The sequence below is a fragment of the Tupaia chinensis genome, unplaced genomic scaffold (assembly GCF_000334495.1).
Source record: "Tupaia chinensis unplaced genomic scaffold, TupChi_1.0 Scaffold000429_1, whole genome shotgun sequence".
In the NCBI taxonomy this organism is placed as follows: Eukaryota; Metazoa; Chordata; class Mammalia; order Scandentia; family Tupaiidae; genus Tupaia; species Tupaia belangeri.
In genome coordinates this window covers 1,677,559-1,698,054 of record NW_006159934.1, presented here as the reverse complement: position 1 = coordinate 1,698,054, position 20,496 = coordinate 1,677,559, and the positions used below count along the sequence as shown (strand labels likewise).

General features: G+C 45.3%; 1 protein-coding gene across 2 annotated transcripts in view; it reads left to right on the top strand.

Moving 5' to 3' along the window:
* Window positions 1–20,496, top strand: part of LOC102468075 (endogenous retrovirus group K member 113 Gag polyprotein-like) — a 39,367-nt gene that overhangs the window by 14,312 nt on the left and 4,559 nt on the right. The window contains exon 2 of one of the 2 annotated variants that reach the window (XR_335502.1): window positions 8,825–8,964. Coding sequence is in view for 1 of the 2 variants with exons in the window: in XM_027774408.1 (XP_027630209.1) it covers window positions 9,052–10,866 (1,815 nt within the window). In the remaining variant the exon portion in view is untranslated. Of the gene's footprint in view, window positions 1–8,824; window positions 11,946–20,496 lie in introns of those variants that run through there. The other variant, XM_027774408.1, reaches the window with a different exon arrangement.

The following is a 20,496-nucleotide window of genomic DNA, read 5'->3' as shown; positions in this document are numbered from 1 at the left end:
CTCACTTGCTGTCTCTGTCTCTCTCTGTCTGGTGAGCGCACGTGCCAGATAGCAAAAACCTCTCCAAAAAAAAAGTATTTATTATTCATTTTTAATTTGCTGTAGGGCATGTGCACTCACCAGAGAGAGACACAGAGAGAGAGAGGGAGAGGGAAAATGAGAAACCAAGGGGTCAGCAGGTGGCATGGTGTTTAAGGATGCTGGACTCCCACATGGCCGACCATGTTTGAGTCTGACACCTGGCAACTTTCTCACTTTTCTTCTCTCTCTCTCTCTCTCTCTGTCCCTCTCTGGTCAAATTTAAGGAAAATAAATAAATAAAGTTTAATAAAATAAATTTTAAAAAAGAGAGAAACCAAGCTGCCAGGAATGGGACTTGAACCACAGCTGGACATGTAGAAGTCCAGCACCTTAACCACCACACCATCTGCTGGCTCCCTTACCCAAATTTTTAATTTTTAAAATAATTTTTAAAATTTCATTTATTATCATTATTTGTTTAATTTGAGAGAGAAAGGGAAAGTAGGAAAGCAAGCCTCTGGGACTAGGACCCGAACCTCAGTTGGCTATGTGGGAGTCCAGCGCCTTAACTACCATGCCATCTGCCCACCCTAATTTTTAAAATTTTATTTTGGGGGGCTGGCAGGTGGCATGGTGGTTAAAGGCATTGAATTTCCATGTGGCCAACCATGGTTTAAGTACTGGACCTGGCGGCTTGTTTTTTTCACTTTCCCTCCCTCATTCTCTCTCACTCCCTTGCTCTGCCCTTTCCTGGTATAAATAAATAAATAAATAAATAAATAAATAAATAAATAAATAAAGTTAAATTAAATAATTATATAATTTTTTTTAATTAAAAAAATTTTTTTGTACTTTTATCTACATTTATTTTATGCTGACTTTATTCCTGTGTCATAAGTTTTTGTTTCTTCAGTTTCTTCTGGGATATCTTTTTCTTCTGTGTGACAACTTTCTCTTCTGATTTAGGGACAATCTCTCCTTTTCAGTGAGGATCATCTCAATGTGGCAGGGGGAGCTCACGTGGGGGTTAATCCGCCCATGAGCTCTGTATGTATGACAGCGTATCTTGGGTGCCTTGTTCGCCTGAATGTGCTCAATGACCAGAGAGTCGACATCTAACCCTTTAAGTTCAGCATTACTCTCTGCATTTTTAAGCATCTGCAGCAAAAATTTCAGCACTCTTTCTGGGCCCCCGACCTTGTGAACAGCCCCACCACTTAGCCTGAGCACATCTACCAACTCCACCATCGTAACGACAGAATGGCACACACCGCTTCTGTAAAGTGACATCCTTCAGATACTTGGTAGCTTTTCAGATATGCAAACCCTTGATGTCCTGGGCAGTTTCATGAATGTTCTTAAAGTGAACAGGAAGATTTGAACCTCTTGGCTTGCATGACTTTGTGGGGTTCTCTGGGTCAAGTGAATAGCGAACCATTTTCAGAGATCACCTCAGGCCACTTAAGAGAAGAGCTAAAATAATTATTTTTAAGAAATTATTTTGGGAGGACAGCAGGTGGCATAGTGGTGAAGGTGCTAGATTCCCACATGGCTGACCACACTTCAAGTCCCAGATCTGGTGGCTTGAAAATCACACCAGATGTGTGTGTGTGTATGCTCAAAATCCTAAGAGAAGGATGGAGGAGAAAGGATCGCGGCATGGCGATCCCCCCAGGGGGTGACTTCTCACTTCCCCTCTCACTGTCTCTCTCTCTCTCTTTATCTCTCTTCATCCAACATATCTACCCTATGGCAAAAACCTTTAAAAAAATGTATTTTGGACCAGCTTGTGGCTTAGTGGTTAAGATGGCAGGATCCCACATGTCTGACTTCAAGGTTTAAGTCATGGACCTAGTGGCTTGCAAAACATGCTGGGTGCATGTGCATGCATGCCCAACATCCCAAGAAGAGAATGGAGAAGGGAGTGTGGTATGTTGTCCCCCTGGAGGAATGATTTCTCACTTTCTCTCTCATCTCTCTTCAGTGACACACACACCCTAGATTAAAGAAAACCTCAGAAAAAAGTATTGGGGCCAGTAGATGGCATGGTGGTTGGGGCCCTGGATTCCCACATGGTTAACTGCAGTTCAAGTCCTGGGCCTGGAGACTTGCTTTCTCTCTCTCTCTCTCTCTCTCTCTCTCTGTCTGTCTCTCTCTGGTGGTCACATGTGCTTTATAGCAAATTGAAAAAAAAAAATAATACCTTTTTTTAGTTTATTTTTTCTTTCATGAGTGAAACAGAAAGAGCAAAAAGAGGAAAAGACAACACTCTCCCACGAGATTTTTTTTTCCAGGTTTTTGCCATAGGATGCATGCATTTGCTGGAGAGAAATAGAGATAGTGAGAGGGAAAGTGAGAAATCACCCCCTGCCCAGGATAATGGCCATGCCGTAATTCCTTCTCCATTCCCCTCCTGGGATTTTGGGCACATACACACAGGTGCCCAGTGTGATTTCTCAAGCCACTGGGTCCAGAACTTGAACCACTGTTGGCCAGGTAGATAGTCCAGGTGCCTTAATCATCATGCCACCTGCTGCCCCCAACCCCCACAGGATCTTGACACTGATATACCCCACCCCCAGCCTCAGCTAACCCCAGATTATGGACACATATGTACCCAGTTTGCTGAGGCAGAACTCTGGAAGCAAACCTGGAACCTTCTCATTTTGGTCATCCTGGCATAGTGTCTCATTTTACTGCTTTGCCACCATCCAGTACCTCCAGTCTTTAAATATTTTTAAATTTGGTACTCAAAGCATCTCATTGTTGGGGCAGGCAGGTGGCATAGTGGTTAAGGGTGCTGATCTCCCACATGGCTGACCATGGTTTGAGTCCCAGACCTGGAAGCTTGGTTTCTCACTTTCTCTTTCTGTGTGTCCGTCTCTGGTCACATTTAAATAATTAAATAAATAAAGCTAAATAAAATAATTATCTTTTGGGGGACCAGCAGTTAGCGTAATGGCTATGTCGCTGAACTCCCACGTAGTCGACCACGGTTCATGTCCCGGACCCGGTGGCTTAAAACTCACGCTGGGCGCGTGTGCATGCGTGCCCAAGATCCCAAGAGGAGAATGGAGGAGAAAGGATTGTGACATGGCCATCCCCCCTGTGTGGGATGATTTCTCGCTTTCTGTTTCTCTGTCTCTCTCTGTCTGGCGAGGGCACGCGCCCTATAGCGAAAAGCTCTAAAAAATAAAATAAAGAATTATCTTTTTTAAAAAAACCTTTGTAAGGTCTGGGGGAAGAGAAAAGAAACATGGCAGAAACATTCCCGCCAGCGGGAACTTTCCCGTTGTCCACACCTGGCCCGCCATCACCAACACACTTTCCTGCCCTTCAGCATTTGGCGCGCCCGCCAAAGTTGAACAGAAACAGCGAACTTTATTGGCCAGACAAGGACCTGTGGTGACCACCTATTGGACAATGGTCCTTTAAGAACGAGCAGCACCCACCCTGGGTGTGACTCCCTTGGCCTCTGATCAGGCTAAGGCCGAGGGACCTCACCTGAGGGTGCAGAATTAATTATGTTGGTTTTATTAAACCCCAAACCCTGATTCTGGTATTTTCGCCTTTGCCGCCTCTGACTTCGCCACCGCTCCCAAATCAAACCTAACATCTGGCGCCGAAACCCGAGAGGGGCTGGATGCCTCTTGGTTAAAGCCCCTCCATCGGACCTCTCAGCGGTCATCCGGCTGAGAAGGTAAGCGACCCCAGCCCCATTTTTCAGGCCTCCAGAGTGTTTCTGTCCATAGTCGCGGCCATGCCAGGAACACTCCCCCTCCATTCCAGGAACACTCCCCATCCATTCCAGGTGCCCCAGGGCTACCCTAGGGATCGTCTTGTCTCAGGGCCGCCTGGACGACACTGTCCTTCCATTCCGGGTGCCCCAGGGCTACCCTAGGGATCATCTTGTCTCAGGGCTGCCTGGACGACACTGTCCTTCGTCCTCCTCCATTCCAGGTGCCCCAGGGCCACACTAAGGATCGTCTTGTCTCAGGGCCACCTGGACGACACTTTCCTTCGTCCTCCTCCATTTCGGGTGCCCCAGGGGTACCCTAAGGATTGTCTCGTTTCGAGGACACCTAATAGATACTTCCCTTTACCCTCCAATCCATGGAGAGATTATACCTGGGGGGACACTTCTAGGCTCATTCTCTCTACCTGAGGTCTAATCCGTCACGAGGTCTGCTGCCTCCAAACCTGATCCAAAAACAGCTTTAGAGTGTGTCCTCCATAATCCAAACGCTTCCTGGTCTTCCTATAGACCATGGCTTGGCCCAAATATTTACTAAACAATGGACCAGTCTGGCCACCTGAGGGCACTTTCAATTTCAACGTCTTGACCGACCTTACCAGTTTTTGTCAGAGTAACGGCGAATGGAAGGAAATCCCATATGTCCAGCCTGTTTGGCGTCCGCACTCTCGCCCCCACCCGTGTACTACCTGCCCTCCCTCCCAGATTCTGCTTGCTAAGGCGGGCGAGGGCCGAAAACCCGCTCCTAGCCTTTCCAAGGAAACTTCTGAACCCCCGAATCCTCTGCTCTCACTGTTTCCCCAGAATCTCCTCTCCGCCAAGACCTCCCACTGGCCCATTAAACTTTCCTGAACCCTCTGTCCCTCCACCTCCCTACCCTGAAAATCCTCTCCATCCCCCTTGGCCAACAATCCCTCTGTCCCCCCCCATTGCTGGCCGAACACGCTCAAATGACCCACCCCACCCCAGGTCATGGCTGCCCTACGGGAAGTGGCCGGGGCTGTGGGAGTCCTTTGAGTCTATGTTTCTTTTTCCCTTGCTGATCTGTCTGCCATTGAAAAGTGCTTAGACTCCTTCTCTACCAACCCCACCCAGTTTATCAAGGAATTCAGATACCTCACACAGGCCTATAGCCTCTCCTGGCATGACGTCCACGGAATTACGACATCCACCATGGCAACGAGTGTGGCCGGGTTCAAGTGGTGGGAAGGGAGCACATTGACAGGGCCCACACAGGGGACGCCACCGCAGCGGTAGTGCTCAGGAATCCCTGAGCAGTTGATCCCGGCTGGAGATACCAAGAAGGTGACCTTGGCTGCCGGCATCCTGACTCCGTGTTACAACGCCGTAAGGCAGGAATAAAACCAGCAGCCCAAAGGGCAGTAAATTATAACAAATTGCAAGAAGTCACCCAGGGTCAAAGAAATCCAGCCATGTTTTTGAGCCGCCTCACTAAGGCTATAACACTCCATACCCTACTCTTCCTGGAAAATCCTGTTGGGGCAGCAGTTCTGGCCACCCATTTTATCACCCAGGCAGCCACTGATAACAGGAAAAATTAAAAAACCTCAAAAAGGCTGAACAAGGCCCTCAAACCCCATGCGAGACCTAGTGAATATGGCAATTAAAGTTTTCAATTCCTGAGAGGAGGACGCTGAGGTAGCTCTTCACAAACAGGCCAAACAGATGGCTGCCATACAAGCCCAAGCCCTGATGGCTGCCCTGCAGCCGGCATTTCAGAAGGGGGTCCCAGACGCAGTCTTACCCCAGGAAACTGCTTCAAATGTGGCGAGCCAGGCCACTGGTCCTGTGAATGCCCGGATCCCAGGCAACCCACTAAAATGGGTCACTGGGGCTCTGACTGCCCCAGAAGAGGGAGATGAGATCCACTCCCAATGCTTCCACGCTGAGAGGAGATCCATCATCCCGATTTCGACCTGGCCAGGGTGGGATTGGCTGAGGATTGATGGGCCCCGGACTTGACCACCCCAGTTACCCTCGCTGAGCCCCAGGGTCCAGCTTCAGGTAGCGGGTAAGTCGTTCACCTTCCTGGTGGACATGACAGCTACCTACTCTGTCCTCCCAACATACTCTGGCCCAGGTCTCTATCATGGGTATTGATGGCCAGCCCTTAGGTCTCTCTTTACCAAACCCTTAGCCTGCTACCTCGGAAAAACATACTTCACCCACTCTTTTCTTGTCATTCCCACATGCCCCATACCCCTCCTAGGCCATGACATCCTTGCAAAGTTACACGGCACCCTTCAATTTAACTCCTCCCCCTTCCTTGGCCTCCTCTGCCAGCCCACCTGTTCCCCCACTGGACTTAATTTCTCTCCCCCACCCATTTCTCCAGACCAGGTCAACCCCATAGTCCCAACTCTTAAAAAACCCTCTTCTTTCCCTCACAGCAGAAGCCTATGTCTTCTCTACCCTACTCCTATAATTACCTGTTCAGGTCCTCTCCATAACACTAGCCCTAGTTCTCTCTGTTGGACTAGCTGCAGTGGCCCCACAGGGATGGGTGTTCTGGAAAAGGCTTTTGCTAACATCGTTAAACCTCCCACTCATGAGAATCATGGTAAGTCTAAAATGTCTGGACTGGCTAACCGGGGCTGCCTCCTCCCCACCTGGTTAGCCATGCCCAGCCTCCTCCTCCTTCTCTTAGCCTTTGGAATAGACTCTGCCCTGACAGTTACAGAATGGGAATTCCAGGTACTAGACACATGGGGTAATCAAGGTATTATCAATAAGACTGCTTGGGACAGGCGCTCCTCATGTCACTCTGCAGTTTGACTATTTGGGGTAATTTAGCAACCCTCTGGTCAATCTTTGGCCCCCACAGGGCTGCACCCCCATGACCTCTAATCCAGTCACACTTACCATCAGAAACTCATCTGTCTCTCTCTGGCCGTCCACCCAACAGGCAGCTATCTGAGTAAATGCCTGGGGTACGGACCCTGGGGGAATTATAGAAATACTTCAAGTTTGTCATTGCCTGCCCCCTACATGACCAATCCAGAAAATTTTGGCCCCAGTAATTTCACCTTCTCCTATCCCAAACCCCAGCTTTAATCAACTCTACTTTTCTGGCCTTCCTGGACCCCACCCAAAATAACTCTCGCTGGCTCTGCCTCCCACTGTTAAGACGGGTCTTAGTCACCATTCTGGTACCACCCTCACCCCAGGTCAGTTATACCTCTACCCACAACGTCACTACCTCTCCACAGATCTCCAGTGTCTCTCTCTCCATGTCTAACCTCACCTTGGCTCCCAATGCCTCTGCCCAGTGCCCCCCGCTGGGATTTTCGTCCTCTGTGGAGGCACTGTGTTCTCTTGCTTGCAGCACTATGCACAGCTCTCTTAAAATTCTTGCTACCCTGGATCCTCCCATTTCTAAGACTCATCATACTGCTATGTCTAATGCTGGCCTTTGCGCCCTGTATTTTACGCTTTCTCAGGGAACATGCATACACCATCGCTAGAGTGGCAATTAATCAGATGCTCCTGCACCCCTACGCACCCTTTCCCCAAGACCCTCCAACCAGAGGGCCCCAAATCGATGCCCCTTAACAGCCTGAAGCAGCCAGAGCAGTCATCATTCCTTATCCTTTTAAGGTTGGAATGGAAGGTCTGGGGGAAGGGAAAAGAAACATGGCGGAAACATTCCCGCCAGCGGGAACTTTCCCGTTGTCCACACCTGGCCCGCCATCACCAACACACTTTCCTGCCCTTCAGCATTTCGCGCCCGCCAAAGTTGAACAGAAACAGCGAACTTTATTGGCCAGACAAGGACCCGTGGTGACCACCTATTGGACAATGGTCCTTTAAGAACGAGCAGCACCCACCCTGGGTGTGACTCCCTCAGCCTCTGACCAGGCCGAGGGACCTCACCTAAGAGCGCAGAATTTATTATGTTGGTTTTATTAAACCCCAAAGCCTGATTCTGGTATTTTCGCCTTTGCCGCCTCCGACTTCGCCACCGCTCCCAAATCAAACCTAATGATCTCATTGTTGATCTACTTAGTGTTTCTATCATTTCTAGGATGGTTGGACATCTCACGGTTGCCGGCATTTCGTTTCTTCTCCTGAGGATTGCTTGTCTCTTCATAGTCATGACCACATTTCTACTGGGTTGTCTCATGAAATCGTAGAAGTACTTGATACGTCTGCATAGGAACCCTTTGTTATGAGTTAAAATGTTTCCTCCCATCTTTTTATTTAATTTATTGTAGTTTTTGTCATAATGCAGAATTTTATTTTGATGTAGCCGATTTTATTCATCAGATCCTTAGAGTATGAATGGCGTTTCTTGTTTTCAGAGATGGTCTCGTCTATCTATGTTGCCAGGCTGGCCTCACACGTGCAATCTACTTCCCTCAGCCTCCTGAGTAGCTGGGACTATAGGCAGGAGCTACTGTGCCAGGCATTCAAGTTGGAACTTTCTGTGTCTTCTTCAGACTGTCCTTACCCCACGGATAAAGACATTCTATAATATCTGTACAACATTTAAGCTAATACTTTTTTATATTTAGTTTAATTTTTATAAGTAGTGTGAGGCCAGGATTGATATATAGTTTTTGAATTTTGCCACAGGGGCAGGAGAGCATGCCGGCAAATAGCCTGGTGGTTAAGGGCACTGGACTCCCACATTGCCAGCTGTGGTTCAAGTCCAGGACCTGGAGGCTTGCTTTCTCACTTTCCCTCGCTCTTTCTATCTCTTTCACTCTGGCTCTCTCTGGTCAAATAAAAAAAAAATAAAGTTAAATAAAATAATTCTAAAGAATTAGAATTTCGTTTATCAGAATTGGCCCCAAAAGATCAGAGAAACCACAGGGCCCCAATTGTCTTCACTTCTTCAGTCGATTAACATCTCAAAACAACTGGCTTTGCATTTCACTTCCCCTTCCCCCACTTTCTACCCTTTAAAAGAACAAACCCGGGAACAGTTCGTGGTTGTGGCTCTCTCCAGCTGAGAAGTCGGGCCCACCTGATCTTCACTTTTCTATATTTGTATATCTTTGTGTGTTTGTTTTTGTTTATTTCCAGGTCACAGCACCCCCACTCAAAAAACGTGTTCTGCCCAGCGAGCCCCAGCAAGCGGTGCCAGGACATGGGCCTGAGTACAGGGGACTACAAAGAGTCAGGAGTGGACACTCCTTGAGGCCTGCCGGAGATAATTGAGTAAGGTAAGGAGCCAACAGAGTAAAAGAATAGAGTAAAAGAAAGAGATAGCTGTAAAATAGACAAGCATCGATTAGCACTGGGTGTAAAACATGGGGACACGACTGTCAAAAGAGAGAGAGACGTATGTCCAAATGTTGTCTTCTATGTTAAAAGCTAGGGGCAGTAAAGTTAGTATCAAGCAGTTACGTCAGTTCCTGAATTTTGTGCAGGAAACATGCCCCTGGTTCCCTGAGCGAGGAACAGTTTATGAGGAGACCTGGAACAAGGTTGGAGAACAGATCAGGGAACGATATACAACAGAGGGTCCTAGGAGGATTCCCGTTTTTGCCTACTCCCTGTGGAGTTTAATTAAGGAGTGCTTGAGACAAAACCCTCCAGAAAACGGAGCCTGCCCAGTAAGTGGACTAACAAACACTCTGGAGGGCTATACCTCCCTCCTACCTAAGAAGTCAGAGTCTGGAACTACAGACAAGGATAGGGAGGTAAGACCTGATAATAAAAATGACAATGGTCTTTTGAAGCTAGGGAGACTTAAGATCATAGATTCTGAAGCAGCCCAGGAGAGGGAGGAGAACGGAGCCACTGCCCTTCGACCTAGCGCTCCCCTGCTGCTGCCCGCTGCTTCCCAGTCAAAACCTGCTTCCCAGTCAAAACCTGCTTCCCAGTCAAAACCTGCTTGCATATCAAATGGCGCTAGGAGAGAAAGAACAGCTTCCACCTTATCGCCCTTCCAGAGAGCTCTGCTTTGCGCAGCAGATAGAGGAGAGGACATTTCAGAATTTCTATCAGGTCCAGTTATAGAGGTTCCTGACTCTGACAACCCAGAACAAACTCAGCGTCATTATGAGCCAATATCCTTGGAAACTCTAAAGGAATTAAAAAAGGCTTGCACGCAATATGGTCCCACAGCAGTGCATACAATAGCGGTGTTAGAGAGGGCTACTCAGTCCATCTTTACCCCTAATGATTGGCAGGTGCTAGGCAAGGCATGCTTGTCGAGAAGAGATTATCTTTTGTGGAAGTTGAATTGGTTTGAGGAAGCCCAAGAGCAGGCGACTAGGAACCAACAACATGGAATACCTATCACATCTGAAATGTTGACCGGAACAGGGGAGAATGCAGATACTGGTGCACAAATTGGATATACACCACAGGCCCATCAGCAGATTAACATCATATGCTTGAGATGCTGGAAAAGGCTTCCCGGTCAGGATCAAGCGACAGACAGTTTGATCAGTGTACGACAGGGACCTAGTGAGTTATATCAAGATTTTATTTCCCGCTTGACACAAGCCATAATGCGACTGGTCTCTGATCAGGAGGCAGGACAAATTTTGTTGAAACAGTTGGCCTTTGAAAATGCTAATGCCTCTTGCAAAGCAGCTATTACTCCATACCAAGAAAAGGGGACAGTGGCCGATTATATTAGACTTTGTCAAGACATTGGGGAACCACAAATTCAGAGTATAGCTTTAGCAGTTGCGTTAAAGGAAGTAATGCAAAAGAGATCAAAGGGTAATTGTTTCAATTGCGACAGACCAGGACATATGGCGCGTGACTGTCGATACCGAAAACAATCAAGGGGATATGCCAACAGAGGACCAGAAGGCCCGAAACCAGCGCCCACGCAGGCTCCCAAGATATGTCCTAGATGCCGGAGAGGAAGAGATTGGGCCAGTGAGTGTAGATCCCAAACAGATATAAATAGGAGGCCACTGGGGCCCTCAGGAAATGGGACATGGGGCCAGCCCTGGTCCCGTCAAACAGCAGGGGCACTCTCAATGATGCAGGACAATCAAGCCAGTCAGAGGCTTCTGGCAGGCCACAGACAATCAGAGATCTCTACCGGGCAACCCCAGGTAAGGCAGGACTGGATCTCAGCCCCACCTCCAGGGGGATATTAGCATCTGATATGAGTCCACAGGCAGTTCCTACTGGCCTTTCTAAGGGCCTTTACCACAGGGCACAGTGGCATTGATTTGGGGAAGAAGCAGTGTGCCCTTAGGGTTAGTAGTAACCCCTGGCATAATGGTTGCAGATTATTCTGGAGAAATCAAGGTTATAGCCTCCGCCTCTCAAATTGTTCAGCTTTTTGCTGCTATCTACAGTTTTAACAGAGCGAGCATTAACCACAGAGCCCAGAGGACAAGGAGGATTTGGGGTCCTCAGACCAGGTCTATCTTCAGGCTATTTAGGAAACTTGGCCAAAGTATAATCTAACCATACAAGGCTGAAAATTTCAGGGATTTGTAGACACTGGGGCTGATGTTTCTGTCATAGCCCAAAAACATTGGCCCCAAAATTGGCCCTGGAAATTTACTAACTCCACCTTGGAAGGGGTAGGGTATGTGAAATCGCCAGCAATGAGTTCTGCTTTCTTACTTGGACAGACAGATCAAGAGGGTCATACAGGAGTTTCAGCCCTATGTTTTATGTGATGTACCTTTGATTCATGAAATGGATTATATCTACCTAGTCCTTCCTCACCTGTAACAATTGCTACCTGATCAGGGCCTTTTACCTTCTCAGGGTTAGGCAAAGACAGCCCAAGACCAACACTCCGCTATTCCAGCGTTCCAAAATTTAGATAGAAAAGGATTAAGAAATTCCATTACTGATTTCAGATAGGAGCCTTGGTAAATCCCCAACTGTTCGAACTGAAGCTCCAATAAATTGGCTTTCAGGGGAGCCTGTCTACGTTGACCAATGGCCCCTAACTGGGGAAAAATTGAGGCAGCTAACTAAGCTGCTTGTACATGAACAATTCCAACTGGGACACATTGAGTCTTCCTTTAGTCTTTGGAATTCTCCCATTTTTGTCATTCAAAGAAATCAGGAAAATATAGGTTATTACAGGACTTGAAAAAAGTTAATGCCACCGTGCAAATAATGGGACCAACTACAACTTGGCCTTTCTAGTCCCAATGCTATTCCCTCAACTTTCATTTCATTGTATTAGACCTTAGGGCTGGCAGGTGGCATGTTGGTTAAGGGCACTGGACTCCTCCCACATGGCTGACTGCAGTTCCAGTCCCAGACCTGGCAGCTTGCTTTCTCACTTTCCCTCTCTCTTTCTCCCTCTCTCACTCTGTCCCTCTCTGGTCAAATTAAAATAAATTAAGTTTAAAAAGTTAAATGAAATAATTCTTTAAAAAAAGTTATATTAGATCTTTGAGACCAGCAGTTGGTGTAAAGGCTATGTGGACAGAAGTCTACTTTTCCTGTTTTTCCAAAATCTTTTCAAAAGGGACTGGAGAAGTCATGCCACAAACATTAACAGACCATTTATTTTCTATTAAAAGAATTCTTCCTACCTCCTGTTCCTGGCATAGTATCTTTGAGATGTGTATTTCAACCGATTACAGTATATTCTTGTGCTTATCTCTTCCCAAGACACAGAACTTCCCTTTTCCTTGAGGTGTAGATTAAGCCTTTCTTTAACTAAGACACAGAACTTCCCTTTTCCTTGAGATGTAGATTAAGCCTTTCTTTAACTAATCTCTTCCCAAGACACAAATCTTCCTTTCCAATCACCAACCTAGAAATTGTGGAGCCCACCTATAACCTACAAGCCCCCTCTTCTACATGTCCCGCCTTTTTGGGCCAGACCAATGGGAAATCTTTTAATTGAATGTTGTGTGTCAATCTCAAACCCGCCTTTTTTTGGACCAGACCAATGGAAAATCTTTTCACTAAATGCTGTCGTCAATCTCAAAAACAAATAAAAGGAACCCCTATAATGTGATCACCCTGAGAAAAGGCATGTATGCCTCTTCTTCAGGCCTAGGTCACTCACAGTTGACTTGGAAATAAACCGCATTAATTATTAATTTTACAGTTGGGGTTTTTTTTTCCGTCGACAAGATGGTGACCCAGATGGGACCAGAGATGAACTGGAGATCTTCTGAGGGGCCGCTTCGAACCCGGTACCTGGTACCAGCAGTGGGCCCTTTGTGCCCTCTCGGGCTCCAAGCCTCTCCTCAGGGGAAATCCAGTAAGTCCTCTAGCCTCCAACTTCCCAAAATTTGGTTTATTTCTAAGCTGGTCTGCTTGTTCATCTGTCTTTTATGTTTGTCTGTTTTGGGTAACCCCGGTTTGCGCGCTCCTCAGGTGAGGGGTCCTGGTCACAGGTGAGGGGTGTGGTTCTCGCACTCCTCAGGTGGGGGTCCCAGGTTGGCACTCCTCGGGTGGGGGCTCCTAGGTCACGTGCTCCTCAAGCAAGGGATCGGTCAAAGCGAGAGGTCCCAGTTTCCACGCTGAGTCGCGGGGGCGGGGGTGAGGTGGGGCGGAGGCGGGGAGTGGCGGTTCCTGTGCTCCTCAGGCAGGGGGCTAGTTTGCTCTCTGAGTAAGGTGCAGTGTTTGGTTTCCTCTTTGAGCCAGTAGTTAAGAAACTAAAAGTGTGGAAGTACATTAGTTAGGGGGGAATAAAAAGGAAAGATATGTACAGTACTGAAGGGCAAAAAGGACGACCCCTTTTGAACACCACAGGTAACTTTATGATCTAGGGCACCTGGCCCTGCAGGTATTTAGGTAAATGGGAAAAATTACAAAAGGTGATCTTGGTTAAAATTTTATCAGACAGAAGCTTTGATAAATCTTTGCGTGCTAAATTAACAAAATCTGTATTGCATTTTTTTTAAAATGAGGTTGCTTCTTTATTAGTATAAAAATATTTTTTAAAAAAGATGACAAAATTCCTTTTAAAAGTTAACAAGAATATATTTGAGGCTGTCTGAAAAAATATATATATATAAATAAAAGAAGCTGGCTTCTGCAATTATTAAAAAGGTGCCTAAAACTCCCCTTGTCCGGACAATTTCTGTCTTTTCTTATTCCTTCTCTTACCAAAAATAAACTTTGGAAAGATACACATTTAGCAGATTAGTCACCATGATGAACCTATAGGAAGAAGGGAAGCCTAAGCAGGGCAGCTCATGCTACAAGGGGCCATTTCTGCTAGAGTTTTGTTTCATGTAATCTTCGTATTTTTTTGTTTCAAGTGCATTAAGTCTCTACTAAGTTTGATCATGTACTTTTTTCAGTTTTAGAGGGTGTGTTCATCTGGTGGACTTCTTTTTGATTTGCAAAGTCCTAGACAATATTTTCTGTTTAGTACAAAACAAATCATCAGTTTTCTGGCAGCAATAGGCCTGGGGTCTTTTTCTTTCTTTCCCCATTTGCTAGCAGACAGCAATTTTCTATCTTGTAAAACATCTTAACATTTTGTTATTCCTTTAAAACCTGTATATCTTTCAGTGGAAGTCTTCTCTCAGCCTTTGTCTTATTATTTTTTTTTTATCATAACCAAAGTTTCAGTTTTTCTTTTACTGTGGGTCATTACAATGTAAATAAATCTTGGATTTCCAAGCCCCCTTAGAAAAGTTTTGCTTTGTTTTGTTGGTTTGTTTTTATCCCAGTCTTAGCCCTTTTCAAGTTAGATTCATAGTTTTAAGAAGGATGCAAGAGGTTGGGGTACACGGGCCCTGCACCCAGTACAGATACAGTAAGTAAATTAATTCCCTTGTTTCATACTCATGAAGAAATAGAGACATGGTCACAGAAAAAAAAAAAAAAAACTGAAATAGAGAGTTAACAGAGGGAAGAATATCAGAACTCCCAGGCAGGAAATGAGTCTATCCTTAGTATCTAGTTTCTTTGTTTTGGTTTCTTGATTTTTTTTTTCTTTCTTTTCCTGCACTTACATATCTCACATGAGAAATTAAATCTCATCACACATGGCCAGGGTAGTCTTTGAAGGAATTAGTATCCACATGTGGATGCACTTCCTGAGTGTTATCCATGTCCCATTCCAGTGGTGAATTTTCTGTGTATGTATCTGGGATATCAGGAGGATGATAACGTGAGAAATCACCCCCCAGGGGGGATGGTCACGCCGCAATCCCTTCTCCTCCATTCTCCTCTCGGGATCTTGGGCACACACACACACGCGCCCGGCATGAGTTTTAAGCCACCTGATCTGGGCCTTGAACCGCAGTCGACTATGTGGGAGTCCAGTGACATAGCCATTACGCTAACTGCTGGTTCCCCACACAGAGATACTTTTTTAACTCTCTCATATGTTCGTTTGTGTTGTACTTATATGTTGTATGTTATGTTTATATGGCAAAGTCCTTAAGGAATTCCATTAAATTTAACACATGAAGAGCGCTCTTAGCATTTTATCCAAATGTTTTCAAGTTCACGTGACTTAAAGTAAATAAATCTACTACAAATTTAAAAATAAAGGTTAAAGATGACTTCATAATTGTCAACCTAGGTTTTACCAATCAAACTACAAAACTGTTTTGGTATTACTGACTTAGTAAAAATAAACTTCATATCTGATATCCATTATAGTCTACATATTTAACATGTTATAAAAAGCTAAATAGAAAAATAAGTAACTGACTTTTCGGTATCTTTTGGTATTTAGATAGCCCAGGCATAGGTTTTTAAGATCTGGTTGTTGTAAGTACAATGTTATAAAGTTTTCAGGTAATTTTAGATCTTAAAAGAAATTAATGCTATGTTAAGTTACTATTTTTTAATATAAACTGTCAAGTTTTTCACTTGGTTTCTGACTCTTAGAGTCATTTTGTCTTAATAGGAAAATTGTTAAAAATAAATGACAAGTCAAATTGCTTACTTTAAAAAAAAAATCAAGGTTAAGAGGGCTGGCAGGTGATATAATGGTTAAGATACTGGGTTTCCATATGGATAAAAGTAGTTCAAATCCCAGACCCGACAGCCTCCTTTCCTGCTCTCTCTCTCTGAATTTTACATAGTTCTTAAAAAAAATTTTATTAAGGTTACAAAAGAGTAAAAATTAAGGTTAATATATGTTATTCTACATACAAAGTTACAAAACATTGAAATCTCGTTTGAGTAAAAATCTACAAGTTGGACATACAAATATTTTTCTTTTTAACTTTTTTTTGTGGGGACAAACTAAATAAAGTTATTAAGATTATATTTAAATGTATTATGTAAAAACCCTTAAGAGGGATCTAAAAGCCCATCTTACCTAAAAGGCTGTCTTAGTATGGGATGGGTAGGGTCACACAAATGGCTGACACCTTGATTAAATAACATGCCATTGTGACCTAAGCCATCTGTGGTAATAGGATGAAACAGTTCTGTGGCCTTGCTTGACAGTAAAAACAAGGCTCTGGTCAGAGTTTGTTAAAAGCATCTCTCATTTTTTTTCTTTTCTGAGGGTAGGTTCCCAAAAGTCTAAACAGGTCAATCTAATCCAAAGTAACAGCAAAAAAAAAAAGGGGGGGGTTGTTGTTATTGTTGTTGGGACCAACAGTTAGCATAATGGCTATGTCACTGGACTTGTTTATGATTATACTCTGTTACTTATACTCTTTTGTATCCCAATACTGTACTGAGGTGTTTTGGGGTTTTTTTTTTTTTTTTTTTTGGAGAGGTTTTTTCGCTATAGGGCACGTGTGCTCACCAGACAGACAGAGACATAGAGACAGAAAGCGAGAAATCACCCCCCAGGGGAGATGGTCACGCCGCAATCCCTTCTCCATTCTCCTCTCGGGATCTTGGGCACGCACACACATGCGCCTGGCGTGAGTTTTAAGCCACCGGGTCCGGGACGCAAACCGCGGTCAACTACGTGGGACTCCAGCAACATAGTCATTATGCTAACTGCTGGTTCCCTCCGACATGTTCTTAATATAACTGAGCCTCCTAGCACCGTGGGATCTGACTCCTAGGGATGAGCCTCTTAGCACCATGGGACCTGACTCTAGGATGAGCCTCCTAGCACCGTGGGATCTGACTCCTAGGGATGAGCCTCTTAGCACCATGGGACCTGACTCTAGGATGAGCCTCCTAGCACCGTGGGATCTGACTCCTAGGGATGAGCCTCTTAGCACCATGGGACCTGACTCTAGGATGAGCCTCCTAGCACCGTGGGATCTGACTCCTAGGGATGAGCCTCTTAGCACCATGGGACCTGACTCTAGGATGAGCCTCCTAGCACCGTGGGATCTGACTCCTAGGGATGAGCCTCTTAGCACCATGGGACCTGACTCTAGGATGAGCCTCCTAGCACCGTGGGATCTGACTCCTAGGGATGAGCCTCTTAGCACCATGGGACCTGACTCTAGGATGAGCCTCCTAGCACCGTGGGATCTGACTCCTAGGGATGAGCCTCTTAGCACCATGGGACCTGACTCTAGGATGAGCCTCCTAGCACCGTGGGATCTGACTCCTAGGGATGAGCCTCTTAGCACCATGGGACCTGACTCTAGGATGAGCCTCCTAGCACCGTGGGATCTGACTCCTAGGGATGAGCCTCTTAGCACCATGGGACCTGACTCTAGGATGAGCCTCCTAGCACCGTGGGATCTGACTCCTAGGGATGAGCCTCTTAGCACCATGGGACCTGACTCTAGGATGAGCCTCCTAGCACCGTGGGATCTGACTCCTAGGGATGAGCCTCTTAGCACCGTGGGACCTGACTCCTAGGGATGAGCCTCCCTAAAACCATGAGACATGACTCCTAGGATAAGTCTCCCTAGCACCGTGGGACCTGTCAATTTTGTGGCCTACACATGCATTCAGAGGGATAATTTTTGGCAAACAGGGGGGACTATGGACAGAAGTCTGATTACTTTTCCTATTTTCCAAAATCTTTTCAAAAGGGACTGGGGAAGTCATGCCACAAACATTAACAGACCATTTATTTTCTATTAAAAGAATTCTTCCTACCTCCTGTTCCTGGCATAGTATCTTTGAGATGTGTATTTCAACCGATTACAGTATATTCTTGTGCTTATCTCTTCCCAAGACACAGAACTTCCCTTTTCCTTGAGATGTAGATTAAGCCTTTCTTTTTTTTTTAGACAGAGAGAGTGAGATGGACTCGATGCCACAATCCTCCAGCCTCCATAGGTTTTACAAACCCCCCCCCCCCCACTTCTATATGTCCCGCCTTTTTGGGCCAGACAATGGAAAATCTTTTCACTAAATGTTTTCTGTCAATCTCAAAAACAAATAAAAGGAACCCCTGTACATGATCACCCCCAAGAAAAGGCATGTATGCCTCTTCTCCATGCCGAGGTCACTCACAACTGGCTTGGAAATGAACCACATTACTTATTATTAATTTTACAGTTGGTTATTTTTTTCTGTTGACAGCTATGTCGCTGGACTCCCATGAAGTCGACTGCAGTTCGAGTCCCAGACCAGGTGGCTTAAACTCACACCGGGCACGTGTACATGTGTGCCCAAGATCCCCAGAGGAGAATGGAGGATAAGGGATCACTGCATGACCATCCCCTCGGGGGGTGATTTCTCACGTTCTGTCTCTCTGTCTCTCTCTGTCTTTCTGGCGAGCACATGCACCTTATAGCAAAAACCTCTCAAAAATAAAATTATAAAAAATTATATTAGATCTTAGAGAATGTTTCTATCCCCTTACAGCCTAAAGATTGCCAGGGTTTTGCCTCCTCTGTACCTTCCATTAACCATAGGGAGCCTTTAGCTAAGTTTGAGGGGAGAGTTTAACCTCAGGGCATGGTTGACAGTGCCTCCTTGTGTGGAGAGCAACCCCTCTGAGAAAACATGGTGTGATCTTTAGACACATGCAGAAATGCACCTCTGTAAGCTACTCTAGCAGGGCTATTGAGAAGCATTTACATATGAGAGCACTACCTGCCTCTTGTCAAGGGTTATCTTCCTGTTGGGACCTGATACCCCATAGTTCCTAAAGGAAGTCACATGTGTTTATCAGATTTTGCCCCCTGGAGATCAGAGAAATTACACAATGCCAATCGTTTTCACATCTTCAGAAGATTAACATCCCAAAACAACCGGCTTTGCATGCCATTTCCTTCTCCCCTATTCTCTTTGCATTCCATTTCCTCTTCCCCCATTTTCTGCCCTTTAAAAGAGTAAGCCTAAGCCATTCTGGGTTGCAGCTTCTCCACCAGAGAAGTTGGGCCCACCCAATCCTTGCTTTTCTGTACTTGTGTGTCTGTGTATTTGTTATTGTGTCCATTTTTAATCCATAGCCTTTACACTCGGAAAATCGTGTTCTGCCAAGCCGGTCCTGGCACCTTCTGTCAGCATTTTGTCAGTCCAACCTTACAACACCAATATCCTGCTTGTTCCATCATTCATTACATGGATGACATTGTTTTTTTTTTTGGAGAGGTTTTTCACTATAGGGCATGTGCATTCGCCAGACAGAGAGAGACAGAGAGATAGAAAGCGAGAAATCACCCCCCAGGGGGGATGGTCACGCTGCAATCCTGTCTCCTCCATTCTCCTCTTGGGATCTTGGGCAGCCGTGGCCACGCGCCCGGCATGAGTTTTAAGCCACCGAGTCTGGGACTTGAACTGCGGTCGACTACGTGGGAGTCCAGCGACATAGCCATTACGCTAACTGCTGGTCCCATGGATGACATTCTTTTAGCGTCTACTGACCCAAAAGAGTTATTAAAATTATTTGCAGACACTGAGTTGAGGCTAGAACAATGGGGATTAGTTGCAGCTTCAGAAAGGGCACAGCAAATGGCTCCTTTTAACTACTTAGGACACATTATTTATTTTTCTTTTTTTTAAAAGATTTATTTATATAATTTTATTTATTCTTTCACTTATTTTAATTTGATCAGAGACTAGACAGAGAGAGAGAGAAAGTGAGAACCAGGTTTGGGACTCAAACCGTGGTCGGCCATGTGGGAGTGTCCAGCACCTTAGCCACCACACCACCTGCTGGTCCCAGGACACATTATTTCTAACAAACAAATTTGCCCTCAAAAGGTTTCACTTCAATTGGACACCCTAAAAACATTAAATGACTTTCAAAAATTATTAGGAGATATAAATTGTCTACAGCCCAGTTTAAAGCTTATGACTGGTCAATTGCAACCACTTTTTGACATTTTAAAAGGAGATCCTCAACCCATTTCTCTTGGACAGCTTACCCTTGAAGGCAGGACAGCTCTGGAGTTAGTGGAATTAGCCATACATAATGCGTGTCTGTCACAAGTGAACAAAGACTTACCTAGAACCATCTTAATTTTCCCAACCTCAATACACCCACTTGAGCCATTTGGCAACCTCAGGGAGTCCTTGAATGGTTACATCTTCAGTCATCTGCGTGGTCCCTTACTTCATTTCCTTACTACAGCAGTAGCCACACTAATCATTAAAAAAAGGAAAGTATGTGCCATTCCACTACTGGGACAAGAGCCACAATCTCTCCTAGTTCCATTCTCCAGAGAACAGCAATCCATACTTTGGCAGCTAGATCTTGATTGGCAAATGGTTCTCGCTAATTTCCCTGTTTATATTGACTGTCGTTATCCTTCTGATCCTACCATACAATTTGCCTGGACCAGTTCTTCTGTTTTCCCTAATGTAATTTCTTTCTTTCTCTTCCTTTCTTCCTTTCTTCCTTCCTTCCTTTCTTTCTTCTTTCCTTCCTTCCTTTCTTTTCTTTCTTTCTTTCTTTCTTTCTTTCTTTCTTTCTTTCTTTCTTTCTTTCTTTCTTTCTTTCTTTCTTT